We start from the raw sequence: 15,910 nt of genomic DNA, 5'->3' as shown, positions 1-15,910 counted from the left end.
TTCTTCAAAGATTTTATTTATTTGTCAGAGAGAGAGCAGGCACGCAGAAACGGGGAGTGGCAGGCAGAGGGAGAAGCAGGCTCCCTGCTGAGCAAGGAGCCGGATGCAGGACTCAATCCCAGGACCAGGGAATCATGACCTGAGCCGAAGGCAGAGGCTTAACCGACTGAGCCACCCAGACGTCCCTGTTTTGTTTTGTTTTGTTTTTAGATTTTATTTATTTAAGTAATCTCTACACCCAACATTGAACTCACAACCCCAAAGTCAAGAGTCGCATGCTCCACCAAAATGAGCCAGCAAGGCATGCCAACAGTCAGCATTTTAAAAATAGTTTCAAGGAAGGAGTAAGAAATCTGTTTTAAAAACATGGTTCCCAAGATTTACCCCTGAAAAATTCCTCTTATTATTTTTACCTCTACTTGGATCCCATATTTTAAAATGTTTTGTAGAAAAACTCAATTTAAAAATTCATTTTAGGGTGCCTGGGTAGCTAAGTTGGTTAAGGGTCGGCCTTCGGCTCGGGTCATGATCCCAGAGTCCTGGGATCGAGTCTCACATCAGGCTCCCTGCTCAGTGAGGAGTCTGCCTCTCCCTCTATCTCTCCCCCCTGCTCATGATATCTCTCTCTCTCAAATAAATAAAACCTTAAAAAAAATAAAAATTCATTTTATTAGAGACATATAAAACTATTAAGTAAAGATTCTAATCAGTAAGAATTAAACAATGTTATCATACTTTGCTGATAAAATTTTAGCCCATAGTAAAAATATTTGACATTTTAGTTCACCTATCCAACATTATTAGCAACAAATATTTACTTTCTGTTAGAATTTCTGAAACACTGAAAATAGCTCAAACATGCTCATTACTGCTATCATGCACCCAGGTTGGAATCGATCTACCAAAAAAAACAAACACCAAAAAAAAACAAAAACAAAAAACAAACAAAAAAACCCCAAACTTGATTCTGCTCATTAAATACATCAAAGCTTTCCTTTACAATAAAGCCAATATGAATCACAAAATAAAATTCTGTTTTCAAGAGATATCTCTCAGACCAATTTGAAACATTAAGAATATACATATATATGATAAATTTCTTTTGAATTTATATTGATTTTTCACTCTTTCTAGTTCATCCATTAAAAAAACCCCAAAACACTGATTTCTTTCTTTTTTTTTTAAGATTTTATTTGAGAGAGAGACTGTGAGAGAGAGAGAGGGAGCGTGCACACAAGCGGGGGGGGGAGGGGCAGAAGGAGGGAGAAGCAAGACTCCCTGGTGAGCAGGGAGCCTAATGTGGTACTCAATCCCAGGACCCTGGGATCATGACCTGAGCCGAAGGCAGCCGCTTAACCATCTGAGCCACTCAGATACCCAAAACACTGATTTCTTATAATTAAAATTAGGATCTATGATTCAGACTTTAGATCATTTACTAGTCCTACCCCTTTCTATTATATTACTTTTCCTTTCCCTCCTTAGGAAAGTTACACTTGTTTTACAGATGAAACTGTGGAACCAGATAAATATCTAGCTCTAAAATCCTAAGACTTTAAGTACTTTCTCAAAACCAGTTATATATATTTCTCTAAATTTCTAAGATGCTTCAAAAGCCAAATCCGAATCTAAAGCTGAAAAATGCTACAAATTTCAAATTATAATAACAAAACTATGTCTTAATATTTATCAAGTTTATCAAGTAGTTTAAGTGAGAACAATGATAACTTTCTACTAAAAATAATTGGAAATACTCCAAAAACCCATTTTTACATGGGAAAGTAGAGACAGAAGACATAGGAAACTCAGCTATGAAACTGTGAGATGAGCACAAAACAGAAGCTCTAGATTCACCATCCTGTCATGTTACATATTAGACTGAAAGATCAAAATCTCAGCTGGACTGGGGAGGGTAGGTGTTCTGGTAAGCGCTGTGAATTGTGCAAGACTGTTGAATCTCAGATCTGTACCTCTGAAACAAATAATGCAATATATGTTAAGAAAGAAAAAAAGGAAGAAGAAGAATGTAGCAAGAGGGGAAGAATGAAGGGGGGGAAATCGGAGGGGGAGAAGAACCATGAGAGACGATGGACTCTGAAAAACAAACTGAGGGTTCTAGAGGGGAGGGGGGTGGGAGGATGGGTTAGCCTGGTGATGGGTATTGAGGAGGGCACGTTCTGCATGGAGCACTGGGTGTTATGCACAAACAATGAATCATGGAACACTATATCTAAAACTAATGATGTAATGTATGGGGATTAACATAACAATAAAAAAATTAAAAAAAAATCTCAGCTGGCTTCTTTGCAGAAATTAATAAGCTGACCCTTAAATTCATACAGAAATGCAAGGGGCCTAGAAGAGCCAGAAGAATCTTGAGAAAGAAGTACAAAGTTGGAACTCACACTTCTCAATTTCAAAACTTACTACAAAGCTACAGTAACCAAGACAGCGTGGTCCTGGCATTAGGATAGACATAAAGATCAATGCAACAGAATTGAGAGTCCAATATCCTTCACATTTACAGTCAGCTGATTATTGACAAGGGTACCAAAACAGTTCATTAAGGAGAGAATAGTCTTCAACAAATGGTGTTGGGACAACTGGAGAGCCACATGCAAAAGGATGAAGTTGGGCTCTCTACCTCACACCTTATACAAAAAATTAATTCGAAATGGATGCAAGATGTAAATATAAGAGCTAAAACTATAAGACTCTTAGAAGAAAACATAGGTATACATCTTTGTGACTTTGAATTAAATTGTTTCTTAGATACAACAGCAAATGCATAGCAGCAAAAGAAAAAAATAAACTGGACTTTTTCAAAACTAAAAACTTTTGTGCTTCAGAGGACATCATCAAGAAAGTGAAAAGACACCCCACAGAATGGGAGCTTTTATAAATTATATATTGTGTAAGGGACTTATAACCAGAATATAGAAAGAACTCTTATCACTCAACAATAAACAGACAACCTAATTTTAAAAATAGGCAAAGGATCTGAATAGACACTTTTCCAAAGAAGATATACAAATAGCCAATAAACATGTGAAAAGATGCTCAACATCATTAGTCATCAACAGGGAAATGTAAATCAAAACTATAACGAGATACTACTTTATACCTACTAGAATACAGTGGGTACAGGGCTATAATAAAAAAGACAGATAATAATAAGTGTTGACAAGGACACAGAGAAACTGGAGCCTTCATACACTACTAGTGAGAAAATAAAATGGCATAGTCATTTTGGAAAACAGTCTGGCTGCTCCCCAAAATGTTCAACATAGTTACCATATGACCCAGAAATTCAACTGCTAGGTATAAACTCAGGGAACTGAAAACATATGTCCACATAAAAACTGGTATGTGAATGTTCACAGCAGCGTTATTCGTAATAGCCAAAAAGTGGCAACAACCCAAAGGTCCACCAACTGATGAATAAACTGATGAAAATATGGTATGTCTAGGGGGAGCCTGGGTGGCTCAGCAGGCTGGGCATCTGGCTCTTGATTTCAGCTCACATCATGATCTCGGGGTTGTGAGGAAGGAAGAGGGAGAAGCAGGCTCCCCACTGAGCAGGGAGCCCGACACGGGGCTCGATCCCAGGACCCTAGGATCGTGACCCGAGCCAAAGGCAGATGCTTAACTGACTGAGCCACCCAGGCACCCCAATAAAGCTTTATTTTAAAGAAGATAGTGAATATAATTTAATTTTTAAAAATAACTCATGGGCACACTACTACACCTCTGTCTGTTCTTAGGGGTTTTTTTGGCCTCCCTCTTACATACTCTGTCACTTTGCTTGTTGTACTGTGCCTACTTCTAAGAGTCTTTTCCATCCCTTTCTAGTTGGTTGGAGCTAGAAAACTAGAAACTCAAGCTTGGTTGGAGCTAGAAAACTAGAAACTCAAGCTTATTAAAATAATATAGTAAATAGTAGCTAATACTGCTCTTAGCACATCAGGAGTAAACTATATGTCTCTGTAATAGCTTATTTCTTTCTTTTTTTTTTTTTTAAGATTTTATTTATTTATTTATTTGAGAGAGAGAGAATGAGAGACAGAGAGCATGAGAGGGAGGAGGGTCAGAGGGAGAAGCAGACTCCCTGCTGAGCAGGGAGCCTGACGTGGGACTCGATCCCGGGACTCCAGGATCATGACCTGAGCCGAAGGCAGTCGCTTAACCAACTGAGCCACCCAGGCGCCCTGTAATAGCTTATTTCTAGGTCTTAGTATTCTGACTAAATATTGGATGACTGTGACATTACTACACAACCATTCCAGACACTGGGCTCTTAAGGCAATGAAAGATGCCTCTGATATAAACCATTCTCCAACTGGTACCGTAGAAAAAGATACGGACACAGAGCCAGGGCTTAGGTGCTAGCAATGGCTCTAACATTAACCACTGGAAAGTCCTTCCACTGGCAACTCTAGGCCCTGGTTTCTCTTATCTATAAACCAAACAACTGACCTAGTTCCCTTTCGAATCCATGGCCATGGCCTTTTCACATGTGACACAAGTATGTGATCCCTAAAAAAGTGCTTACATATAAAAATATCAAAGGCACCAAAATAAAGGAGTAAAATTAATAGCATACTTACGGGTACGATCCCTGTTCCAGGCATGACAGGTGATTGGCTCTAGTAAAAACTGATGCAGGGACATTATTCTTAGTGTTTTCAAAGGATAGAAAGCTGTAATAAGCAACAGAAAAAAGCATTTAAAATGGCAGGCAACACATATTTAAGTTGTCTGGGGATCCCAAAGTGTTTGGGGATAAATAAAACAGTATTGTCCCATTAAAAAGTCCCATCTCAATGTCAAAACTTAATCATTTAAATACAACAAGCATTGTAACCACCAAGGTATACTTTATTCTGTCAAGGGTCATCAAGGGACTCTAAAACCATGGGTTAAAGATTGTTGGGGTACACGATATTCACACAGTCTCAAATTATCATCCCACAGATTATTTACTAATTTCAAAGAGAAAAATGAGCCTTAACAACAAAAAAAATCTGGCAGTCACCATCTTAACCAAGGGATCAAACTTATTATTGAAAAGACTGGAACAATCTAATCTGATGGGCTTCCTGATGGGAGGAAACACAAAGTACACATCATCACTTAAAAATAGTGACCACTTGGGGCGCCTAGGTGGCTCAGTCGTTAAGCGTCTGCCTTCAGCTCAGGTCATGATCCCAGGGTCCTGGGATCGAGCCCCACATCGAGCTCCCTGCTCCGTGGGAAGCCTGCTTCTCCCTCTCCCACTCCCCCTGCTTGTGTTCCCTCTCTTGCTGTGTCTCTGTCAAATAAATACATAAAATTAAAAAAAAAAATAGTGACCACTTATCATCCAGACCAGAAAATGTTTAAGAAAGCAAAAAGGGGCATTATGAATTATGTTATGACAACAGGTCACAGGACTATCCTGGAGAAACCTGGTAATATGGCCAACCCACCTATCAAGTATTTCTGCCAAACATATTTGCTCTAAATCCAATCAAGACCCAGACCTACTTTCCAGTTTAGAGGAAATAAAGGGAGATGGAATTAGTCAAATAACACAAAGGGGGAATAAACAGTTCAAACCAGAATATATGCTATCCTATAAAACAACTGGCCTGTACTATTCATAAGAGGCAATGGGTGTGAAGTGGACTGTTCTAATTCAACAAATGAAACTTGATTGTAATCTATATTTTTAAAATAGCCATAAAAGACATATTTTGTACAATAAACAACATATGAATTTATACTACATATTACATAACAATATGAAGTTATTTTCAATGTCTTAACTATAACTGTTTGCCATTAGATAGGAGCACGTTCTAACCCTTAGGATATAAAGATGATGAAGCGTTTAGGGATGAAGTGTCATGATGTCTTCTGTAATTTACTTTCAATAGTTCAGGACAAGTAGATATATAAAGAGCAAATTTGGCAAAATGTTAACAACTGGTAAATCTACAAAAAGAGTATACTATACAGGTGTTTGTTACATTGCTCTTTAAACTTTCTACTGAAAATGAAAAGCAGGAATCTGTGACACACCATTACACTCAAAGTCAAATAAAATTCTCTATTTCATAGATACCCAAATCTAGATCCACCAAAGAGGCAACCAGTACCTGAAACAAGAGAAATTTTTTTAAAAAGCAGCCAGATCCTCCTCCCCTTTATCATTTCTAAGATGCACTCACACAACACTCTGAAGTTTCAATACACTTCAGTACAAGTCTTTAACCTAGGGTGGAGACTGAAATGTAAGACAGGAATTCTGATGTAAATAGAAAATGAATGGAAAGGACAGCAGAAGGTTATGAAGTGAACAATCGAAGTTCAGCAGACAAAGCAGAAATCAATCTCAGTGGAAAGCAGAAGAACTGTCTCTGCTAACTGTTGTAAAGGAATCCAAAGGTCAAAAAGAGATTAAGCACACCCTTAAATAAAACATAGGATATCTTGAACTGGCAGAGAAATGTCAGTGTTTCATATTCACTATTCTAAAGTGAAGATATTTATTTAGGTCACTGGGTTTTTATTCTTACATATTCTAGAAAGCAAACTGCAACTTACATGTAAAGAAAAAGCCTCTAACTGGAAATTAAAAAAAAAAAATGTTTACATGAATTCAAATGAGGCTGCTTAATGTGTTTTTTAAAACAAACGTCCAGATGCTCACTGCATGATTCTCTCTTATATCTGATATCAGATGCTTACCCATCACAACAGGTTTTACTCATAGTTACTCAAAATAACACACTGTGTCACAAATATCTCCTTCATTAAAAGCAATTTAGTTCGAAAGCTGTATTTTATAAGCTCATTTGTTAATTAAAACAAAACTGGCCTACAAATAATTCAATGTGACTACATGCAATAAAAGCACATACTTCATGTATAGTTAAAAAAGAACAGTTGCAAAGACTTTCTCATTCTTTAACTCAGTTTTTAAAAAAGACTTAATTTATTTTTAAGTAATCTCTACACCCATAGTGGGGCTTGAACTTACAATGCCGAGATCAAGAATTGCATGCTCCACTGACTGAGCCAGCCATGCATCCCTCAACTCAGTTTTTTAAGCAAAGTAGCAAAGCTTTCAAAAGAGGTAAACATTTACATAATGGCATAATTACTCCTAAAATTGCATTTCTAAATTTGTTATATCATTCAAGTTCCATATTTGGACATACACTCAGACCTGTACTTCATTTATAATCATGTGGATATTTTAAGTCTGTAGAGTAAGACAACACTCATGTTTGTCAAATGTATAAGGCACCCAGTAAACACAGTCTGTATTCATCAAACTCAGTGAGGGCAGGAGAGCAATAGCTGGAATCTGTACCAAGAAAAAGATACCTCCTGACACAGCATGATAATTCTAATTCTAAACTGTGATTAGTCTTTAAGTGAAACCTGAAAACTTTTGTCTTAATGAGAGTAGATAGGAGAAAAAGGGACAGACAAAAAAGGCGGTGATACGAAATTTGACAAGCTTCTATTGATAAGCTTTTACTATACAGAGCTGAAAGGAAAAATGACTTATAATGATTTATAGTATGAGTCCAAGCACTCCCCCTACAACCCAACTCCTTTTTTTACCTACTGCTTTGAATAGTCAGTCTGATGTTTGGTTGCCATGGTCTCCGGAGCCAAGGGGACCTGGGTTTGAACCTTGGCTTGGTCACATACTAGCTATGAGACCCAGGGCAGGTCACTTAACAATACAAAATCTCATTTTTTAAAAATACATAAAATGGACATGTCACTGACATCCCAAGGCTATAGGTATGACGATTAAATGAGGTAACATGTGAAAACATGTAGTACAAAGCCTAGCCCAAAAGAGATGCTGAATTAGTTCCCTTTCTTCCTTTGACCCAAGGCTTTTGAACCATCTCTAAAAGCACACATTGGTTATTATCCTCTGAACTTGGAAATGTCTACATATATTTTGAATTCTTGGCCCTGAAGCCTGAAAGTATTTGTAAAGATTTCAGCTCCCTGTTTAGGGTCAGTTTCCAACACTGTGATTCATCCAGTTTCTAATTGCTCTCATTACCCAACCCAGCAATCCCAGGTACTCCAACAAGGTCACCACACCCTCCACAAGGTTCGGAGACAAGGTTTCAATGCCAGGCACCAGCCTCACCAGCAGGTCATTTTAAACTTCTTTATGCAGAATTTGTTTCAGCACAGGATTAGTTAACTAGATCAAAATACCACCACTCTTCCTCCAAGCAAGTGTTTTATTTTTCCAAGATAATCCCCTCCTCTAATTGTGATAAGTAGATGAATTAACCTTGGAAGGTTTCCGAATACTCTCTGGTAGGAAGCAGCCAGTTACACCCACTCCCTAACAGGGCAAAAACACCCTCCAGACTGATAGCCTCTCCTTTTTTCCTTAGATACCTGAAAAACCCAGGACATACCTGAAACAAAAAGGTGAGATAAAATTGATTTACAAAAAGAAAACAGCAGAACTTGGATAACTTCGGTAATTTAGGAAATGAATGGAAGTAGATAAAAAGTAGGTTAGCATTTCCTTCAAGTTCCAGAGCTGCATATGAGAACAGATGGCTTTCTAATCAAAGATTCTAAGCTACAATTTATTAAGTGTCTACCATGTTCCCAGAAGTGTAGTTAAGCAGAGGGATAGGGCCAGAAACATAAATACATCTGACACTTTCCTGGTCCTCAAATCTGGGCGGAGGTGGGGGGGGGGTAGGAAAGGAACGGAAGACGATATGCACAGAATGCCCAAACAGTAGGAATAACGAGTATTTATTAAGCACCTACTCTGGGCCAGGTCCTAGTCTAGGCAATTAATGCAAATAAACTAACTTGATCCAAATAAATAAGTAAATAATAATAATAATAATAATAAAAGCCCTAAGAACATTCCTACTGCGGACGAGGAAACAGGGACTCAGACGAGCAATCTTCCCAACGAAGTGGTGGTGCCGGGACTGGAATATGGGCAGTCCTACTGGAGGGGCTGGAACGTCAAAGGGGCTACATAAAAGTCCACGGAGCGAGTAGGGCAGGGTGTGTGCAATACTGACTTAAGAGAAGGCGGCACTCGAGCGGAGGAAGCTTCAAGAACTCGGGGGAGGGTCTTTCTGCAGTTCGGGAGGGCCCCCCAAGAGCTGAAAGATTGAGGGCTGCCCTACACGGGAGCGGGACATTCCAGGGTCGCCCACCGCGCGCAGGACCTATTCTAGATGCTAAAGAAAGGAACGTTCCGTCGTGACGCTCGACTAGGAGGAAGGTCATCTCATTACTACGATTTTACAGATTGTGGTAAATGCCCATCATAGAGGAGCGAACAGGGCTACGGAAGCGCAGGTAAAGGAGCGCTAATTCTGGCACTGGAGGAGGCTCGGAGCTGGAAAATCTCGAGAGAAGCGATCTGTGTGTGGGAACCCCAGGGGCTCGGCGGACCCCACGGAGAATGGGGATCCCCGCCCCTCCGGAGGCCGGGCCAGCAGACCCGGCCCGCCCCTCAGCCCCTGGGCCCCGCGGCCTAAGCCCCCGCCTCACCGCCCCCGCGGGTTCAAGTCTGGTGCGAGGCCGGGCCAGTGCAGGCCGACAGGACCAGGAGCTCGCCCTGCTGTCCCTTACCTGGGATCGGGGCAGTGCGGACCGGCTCGGAGCGGAGAATTCGCGGACTCTGGTCAGTCGACGCGAACAGGCTCCGGCGGACGCGTGCGGAGGACCGAGGCCCAGAGGGAGCGGCTGACAGATCCCGGAAATGGCCTCGGCGCCTGCGCGGGGCGGCCGCGCGGTGGTCTGCGCACGCGCTTAGCTTGGGAGCGCGGCCGGGGTCCGGCGCAGTTGCGGCGGGGAGGGTCCGGCGTGTGAGGGGCCCCTTGCTAGCGGCGTCGTACGCCGCCTCGAAGGTGGTGGCGAGGGGCGTGGAGGGCTTCGTTTTTTTCTTCATGAAGTTTTCTCAGACTCGCGGACCGACGTGTGGAGCGTTAACGCTTTCACAAGTGCTTTTGTCAGGAAATGAATTAGCGAGGGCTGAGGCCTTTTAGAGCGAGCCAGGGACCCGACGAACGACTACGTTTTTCTCCCTTCAGAGAGAAGTTTCCCTCCTAAGAGCCAGTTTCTCTGTGGAAAGCCTCTGAGGCCCTCCCCGAGGAACCTTCTCGACCTTTCTTCGGTCGGAATCACTTGTTCCCTGCTCCCAAAATGGCGCCACAGGACAGAGGAGTTGGGGAATTCATCACCCCCCCAAACACGTGGAGACAGTGCTTGCTCTGCAGATGCGGCTTATACGAAATGCCCTGAACCCCACTTCCAGCTAGACTTGGCGCCCTTGAACCCATAGAAATCCTGGAGCAGCGCTCCTTTCGTCGGGGCCACTGGAGGTCACCAACAGAGTGCTTGGGGGGGCTTATGAGTTTGACCCCAAACATCCTGATTTCAGAGCCACACCGTTTTGTAGGGTTAGTTAATCCAGCTGTCCAAGGAGCCCTAATGCACTGGAAGGAAATTGGTTTTATTTTGCCCCATGGCTACAAACTCTTTGGTCCTAGGGAGATGGAGGACAGATTGAGAGAGCAGAACGATCATTTTAAATTAATTACCTCCCTCCCAACATCTTGGCCTAGGAAGGACAGCACACATGGAAGCAAGGATTCCTCATGTGTCTGCAAGTTACATGAACTAATCCAGAAGTATGTAGAGTTGGTATCCAGAGTCAAAATACCAACTGTTTTATTTAGATCCCACCTCTTTACAAAAGACGGTTCCTTCTTTGAAGGAGTTTATAATCCGGATAGATGAGAATAACATACAAATCAATAGACCTTGGTGAAGGTGTTGATAGAAGTTGGTGCCAGGGCTGGACTCCTGATACCTGGTCCAGAGCATTTCCCATTATCACGTCATGCCCTGGTTATACGAGCTGTTGGAGTTCCAAGGAGGGTGAGTTATTTTTAGTGTTTGTTTTTTTACATGCATAATCACACTGATCTAGTATGCCAAATGAGGATTCTCTTTTAAAAAATTAGTACCAGAAAAGGTGGTGCTTAGAAATGGGAGGAAGTGAAGGGTTGGATAATATCATGGAATGATTTTGTTTGCTTTATTGATCCAGTTGGAATAAGAACAGGATTGAATTGGAAATTGGTCAAACTTCAAGTCATCAAGTATTTAATGAGTACTCACCAAGTGCCAAGATTTGTGTTAAGAATTTCAATAGATGTACGGAAGAGTTGGGTAAGATCTTTCTGTCCTCAAGGAGCCCAGAAGCTAGGATAAGATCAGTTCACACATAATTTTAAATACAAGGAAATACACAATGCCTTAAACCTGGAAGATCCTACTTAATATTTGTTGAATGAAACTACGAATGAATGAAATAAACAGTCTGAGATTTCAAAAAACACAAAGGTTACTACCAGTTGTGAGTGGGAGGAAGGGCTCATATCAGGAAAGTACCCAATCATAGGTCAGTAAGATTACATGTTTGCAAAGGCCGAAGGATTTCCATCTGCTCAGGAGGGCCTTGATTTAGTATCCTGAATGTGGTTTGGAGGGTAAGAAGATTGGTTCTCCCTTGAACCCCAGCTGAGCAACAGTGAACACTACTGCCATTTGGCCTCCATTTTGTTGTTTTTTCTTTTTAAAAACATTTTTAAAGTAATCTCTACACCCGATGTGGGGTTCAAACGGACGACCCCTGAGATCGAGAGTCACATGCTCTACCAATTGAGCCAGCCAGATTCCCCTCTGCTTCTATTTTGTGTTTTCCATGGGTTAATGCCTACCACCTACTCACCACAAAGACTGTTGGAAATATTTATTGAATCAATGCCTATAAAAGCTATAAGCATGGGATGCCTGAGTGGCTCAGTCGGTTAAGCGGCTGCCTTCGGCTCAGGTCATGATCCCAGGGTCCTGGGATCGAGTCCCACGTTGGGCTCCCTGCTCAGCGGGGAGCCTGCTTCTCCCTCTGCCTCTGCTGTTCCCCCTGCTTGTGCTCTCTCTCTGACAAATAAATAAAAATCTTTAAAAAAAAAAAAAAGCTATAAGCAAACAAAGGACAAAAACATAAATGCATACTCTGTTAATGCTTAATAATGCTTATTGCCCACTCCTTTAGATATTGTCCTATATGGTTCCAAGGAGGGAAAGTTTCCTATGGATAGGATCTTGTACAATTCAGTACAGAGGACTAAAAAATGCGTGCAAATTTTTGCACTCTAGGCTGCTTACCCAGTTCGTTTCCATAGCACAGGGATGGGACCACTTAGTTTGTGGGGTGTCTAGAGGCATAAGGTAGTCTCAGATGGTATATAAATACCCTACTATCACAGATACTATTCTTTTTTTTTTTTTTTTTAAAGATTTTATTTATTTATTTGAGAGAGAGAGAATGAGAGACAGAGAGCGTGAGAGGGAGGAGGGTCAGAGGGAGAAGCAGACTCCCTGCCAAGCAGGGAGCCCGATGCGGGACTCGATCCCGGGACTCCAGGATCATGACCTGAGCCGAAGGCAGTCGCTTAACCAACTGAGCCACCCAGGCGCCCACAGATACTATTCTTATAAGACAAACACATGAGCAAACTTATGAATACCACGTATTGTTTTCCTAATTTGGTAAGTAAAATCTGTAGTTCGCTAACCTGTAAATCTGGAGGCCACGGCCACTTAACACATTTTGCTTCTGACGCCTTTTCCATGTTAGGCAAACTTAGGTTATTTTAATAGAAAGATAGTATGATGGAGTACTTAAGAGAGTTCATTGACATTGGAAATAAATAGAACTGGGTTCAAATTTTGGCTCTGCAGCTTACTATCTATATGACTTTGGAGAAGTCAATCAATGTCTCTTATGTTCATCTGTCAAATGAGGATGATAGTTTCCACCTCTATAGTATCCACCTCTTAGGGTTGGTCTTAGGATTAAAATAGAGAATGTCTATAAAATGCTTGTCGGTTCTTGGCTTATTAAAAGTATTCAATAAATTGTGGCAGTTAATATTTGAACATAATGTACCAAGCTGATTGTCACAGTTTATTGTTTCCTAATTGTTTTCTTCCAGTCTGTGGCTTCTCTTCATTTATTATCTTAATATCTTTCAAAGAGCAGAAGTTCTTAATTTTGAGGAAGTCCATTTATCTGGTGTCATGTCTAAGAAATCTTTGACTAATCCAAGGTTATATAGACTTTTTTCCTGTTTTTTTCCTAGATTTTATATATTGATTGATTTTAGAGTGTTAAACTAAACTCGCATTGTTGGGAAAAGTCCTACTTAGTCTTTTTTTTTTTTTTTTTGGTGGGCAGCAAAACAAAGTTTATTGAGTGATAGTAAAGTGATAGTACAAAGCTCCCGAAGAGGGAGGGGACCTGAGAGGGTTGACCAGTCCTACTTAGTCTTGACATTATTTTTATACGTTATTGTATTCCTTTGCTAAAATTTTTCTGAAGAATTGAGCAATTTAGGGGTACCTGGCTGGCTCAGTTGAAGGAGCATGCAACTCTTGATCTTGGGGTGGTGAGTTCGAGCCCCACGTTCGGTGTAGAGATTACTTAAATAAATAAAACTTAAAAAAAGAATTTAACAATTTAAGAGGTGCCTGGCTGGATTAGTTGGTAGAGCATGTGACTCTTGATCTTGGGGTAGTGAGTTTGAGCCCCACATTGGGGGTGGAGATTACATTAAAAAAAGTCTTTAGAGGCTGTAAGCAACTTGCTCAAAGACATACTATCAAAAGTAATAAAAAAAAAAGTCAAAGCAAATACTTAAAAGAAAAAAGGAATCTTGGCTTATGAAGGATACTGTTTTGAAGTTTACTTTTCTTGTAATTCTTTTGTTTTTTAGTTTTGGTATTTGAGTAATTCTGGCTTCATAATGAGTTCAGAAGTATTCTTTCTCTTAAATTTTCTGGAAGAGTTTGTGTAGAATTGGCATTTCTTAATTTTTAAACATGGGAGTTTTAAGTTATATTTTTGTTATTGATTTCTGCCTTAATTGCATAATTTCTAGCTTAATTACTAATTTGTTTTTGCTTGCTTGTTTTGATTACTAAGAAAGGTGTGTTAATATCTCCCAAGTGTTGTGGAGTTGTCTATTTCTATTCTCTGTTATTTTTTTCTTTGTATATTTTGAGGCTATATTCTAGGTGCTTCTATGTTATGGAATTGTTATGTCTTGTGAGTTGGATGTTGTATCATTATGAAATATTCCTTTTTTACTTTTTTTTTATTTTTTATTTTTTTAAAGATTTTATTTATTTATTTGACAGAGAGAGAGATAGCGAGAGCAGGAACACAAGCAGGGGGAGTGGGAGAGGGAGAAGCAGGCTTTCCCCCGAGCAGGGAGCCCGATGTGGGGACTCAATCCCAGGACCCTGGGATCATGACCTGAGCCGAAGGCAGACGCTTAACGACTGAGCCACCCAGGCGCCCGAAATATTCCTTTTTTAAAAAAATATTTGAGAGAGAGAGTGCAGGCACACCAGTGAAGGGAGGGGCAGAGAGAGGGGTAGAGAAGCAGATTCCATATTGAGCAGGGAGTCTGACTCCAAGCTCCATCTCACCACCCTGAGACATGATACCTCAGCCGAAATGAGGAGTCAGATGCTTAACTGACTGAGCCATCCCGGCACTCCCCCCATTTTTTAAAAGTAAGCTGTACACCCAATGTGGGGCTTGAACTTACAACCCTGAGATCAAGAGTACCATGGGCTACCAACTGAGCCAGCCAGGTGCCCCGGAATATTCCTTTCTAATAGTGCTTTTGCTCCTCTGATATTAATATAGCTATACCAGCTTTTTTTGGGTTAGGGTTTGCCTAGTATATCTTTTTTTTTCTTTTTTCCTTTCAACTTTTCTATTACCTTATGCTTTTAGATGTGTTGCTCATAAACAACATGCAGTTGCAATTTATGATTATAGTATATTTATCTTTTAACTGAAATATCGATCCATTTACACTTAATTACTGATATATTTGAATTTAACTCGATCATCTTATTATATGCTTTATTTTTGTCCTGACTTTTCTGTTTTTTTCCTCTCTCCTTTCTTGCCTTCTTTTGGATTGTTTTTTATTATTCCATTTTCAAGAACTAATTTAGAGGTGTGCTGGAGCAGGCTCACACTGGCTCGGGAGAACAGTTTGTGCTCTCTTTTCCCAAATTCATGTTCAGTAACCTCTTATTGGTAGCTTGAAATTGGCCACCATGGGAGCATTTATACCATAGAGAGTAGCAAAGGCTGCAGATCAGGGCTTTTGTCCTACAGAGCACACCAATGATTAGTACTCTCTCTTCCTGGATAATGCAAAGGTCTTAGATTACCTTAACTCCATTATTATTCTTCTGCATGGTTATATACTATCCTTGTCATACATTTTAATTCTATTGTAAATACCGTGTATTTGCCATTTTCTGAAGTTCCTGTGGGATTGTTTCTATTACCAGCTTGTTGTTTGGACTGGTTCTCCTTTGTATTCTTGTCCTCTTATATGGTTGGTTATCAATGTGTCTAACATTTTAATTTTTACATTATGTAGGAATAATTTGAGACCTAAAATGATTTTATCTTTGCCCAGATAAGATTTTCATTTTAATTTTGCCAAGTGCCTGAGGATGTCAGCAGTCTGGGATCACCTTAATCTAATTTTAGGATTTGAGATTTTTCTGGGTCATTCAGATGACTCAAAGCTGGGCTCCAATCCTTGAGAAGAATGTTCATCTTCTAATTCACATTCTTCTCAAGGATTGGATCCTAGTGTCCCATCCCAAAGCACAGGTGTGATGGCTAATTTTGTCAACTTAACTGAGCCACGGGATACCCAGATATTTGGTCAAATATTATTCTAGGTGTTTCTGTGAGGGTGGTTTTGGATGAGATTGACCTTTTAGATTGGTAGAC

General features: G+C 40.3%; 2 protein-coding genes across 2 annotated transcripts in view; one reads left to right on the top strand and one right to left on the bottom strand.

Moving 5' to 3' along the window:
- Window positions 1-9,783, bottom strand: part of ARPC1A (actin related protein 2/3 complex subunit 1A) — a 28,373-nt gene extending 18,590 nt beyond the window's left edge. The window contains exons 1-2 of the mRNA XM_032394235.1: window positions 9,640-9,783; window positions 4,608-4,700 (exon numbers count right to left, since the gene is read on the bottom strand). Of these exons, the coding sequence (XP_032250126.1) occupies window positions 4,608-4,671 (64 nt within the window). The 5' untranslated portion in view covers window positions 4,672-4,700; window positions 9,640-9,783. The remainder of the gene's footprint in view (window positions 1-4,607; window positions 4,701-9,639) is intronic.
- A 182-nt stretch (window positions 9,784-9,965) lies between these two features.
- The window catches only part of KPNA7 (karyopherin subunit alpha 7), a 113,816-nt gene continuing 107,871 nt past the window's right edge, over window positions 9,966-15,910 (top strand). Inside the window, exon 1 of the mRNA XM_032394097.1 lies at window positions 9,966-10,950. The gene's annotated coding sequence lies outside the window, so the exon portion shown is untranslated. The remainder of the gene's footprint in view (window positions 10,951-15,910) is intronic.

The sequence above is a fragment of the Phoca vitulina genome, unplaced genomic scaffold (assembly GCF_004348235.1).
Source record: "Phoca vitulina isolate PV1807 unplaced genomic scaffold, GSC_HSeal_1.0 scaffold79, whole genome shotgun sequence".
NCBI lineage: Eukaryota > Metazoa > Chordata > Mammalia > Carnivora > Phocidae > Phoca > Phoca vitulina.
The sequence above is the reverse complement of the archived record's forward strand: the minus strand, read 5'-3'. Positions and strand labels throughout refer to the sequence as shown.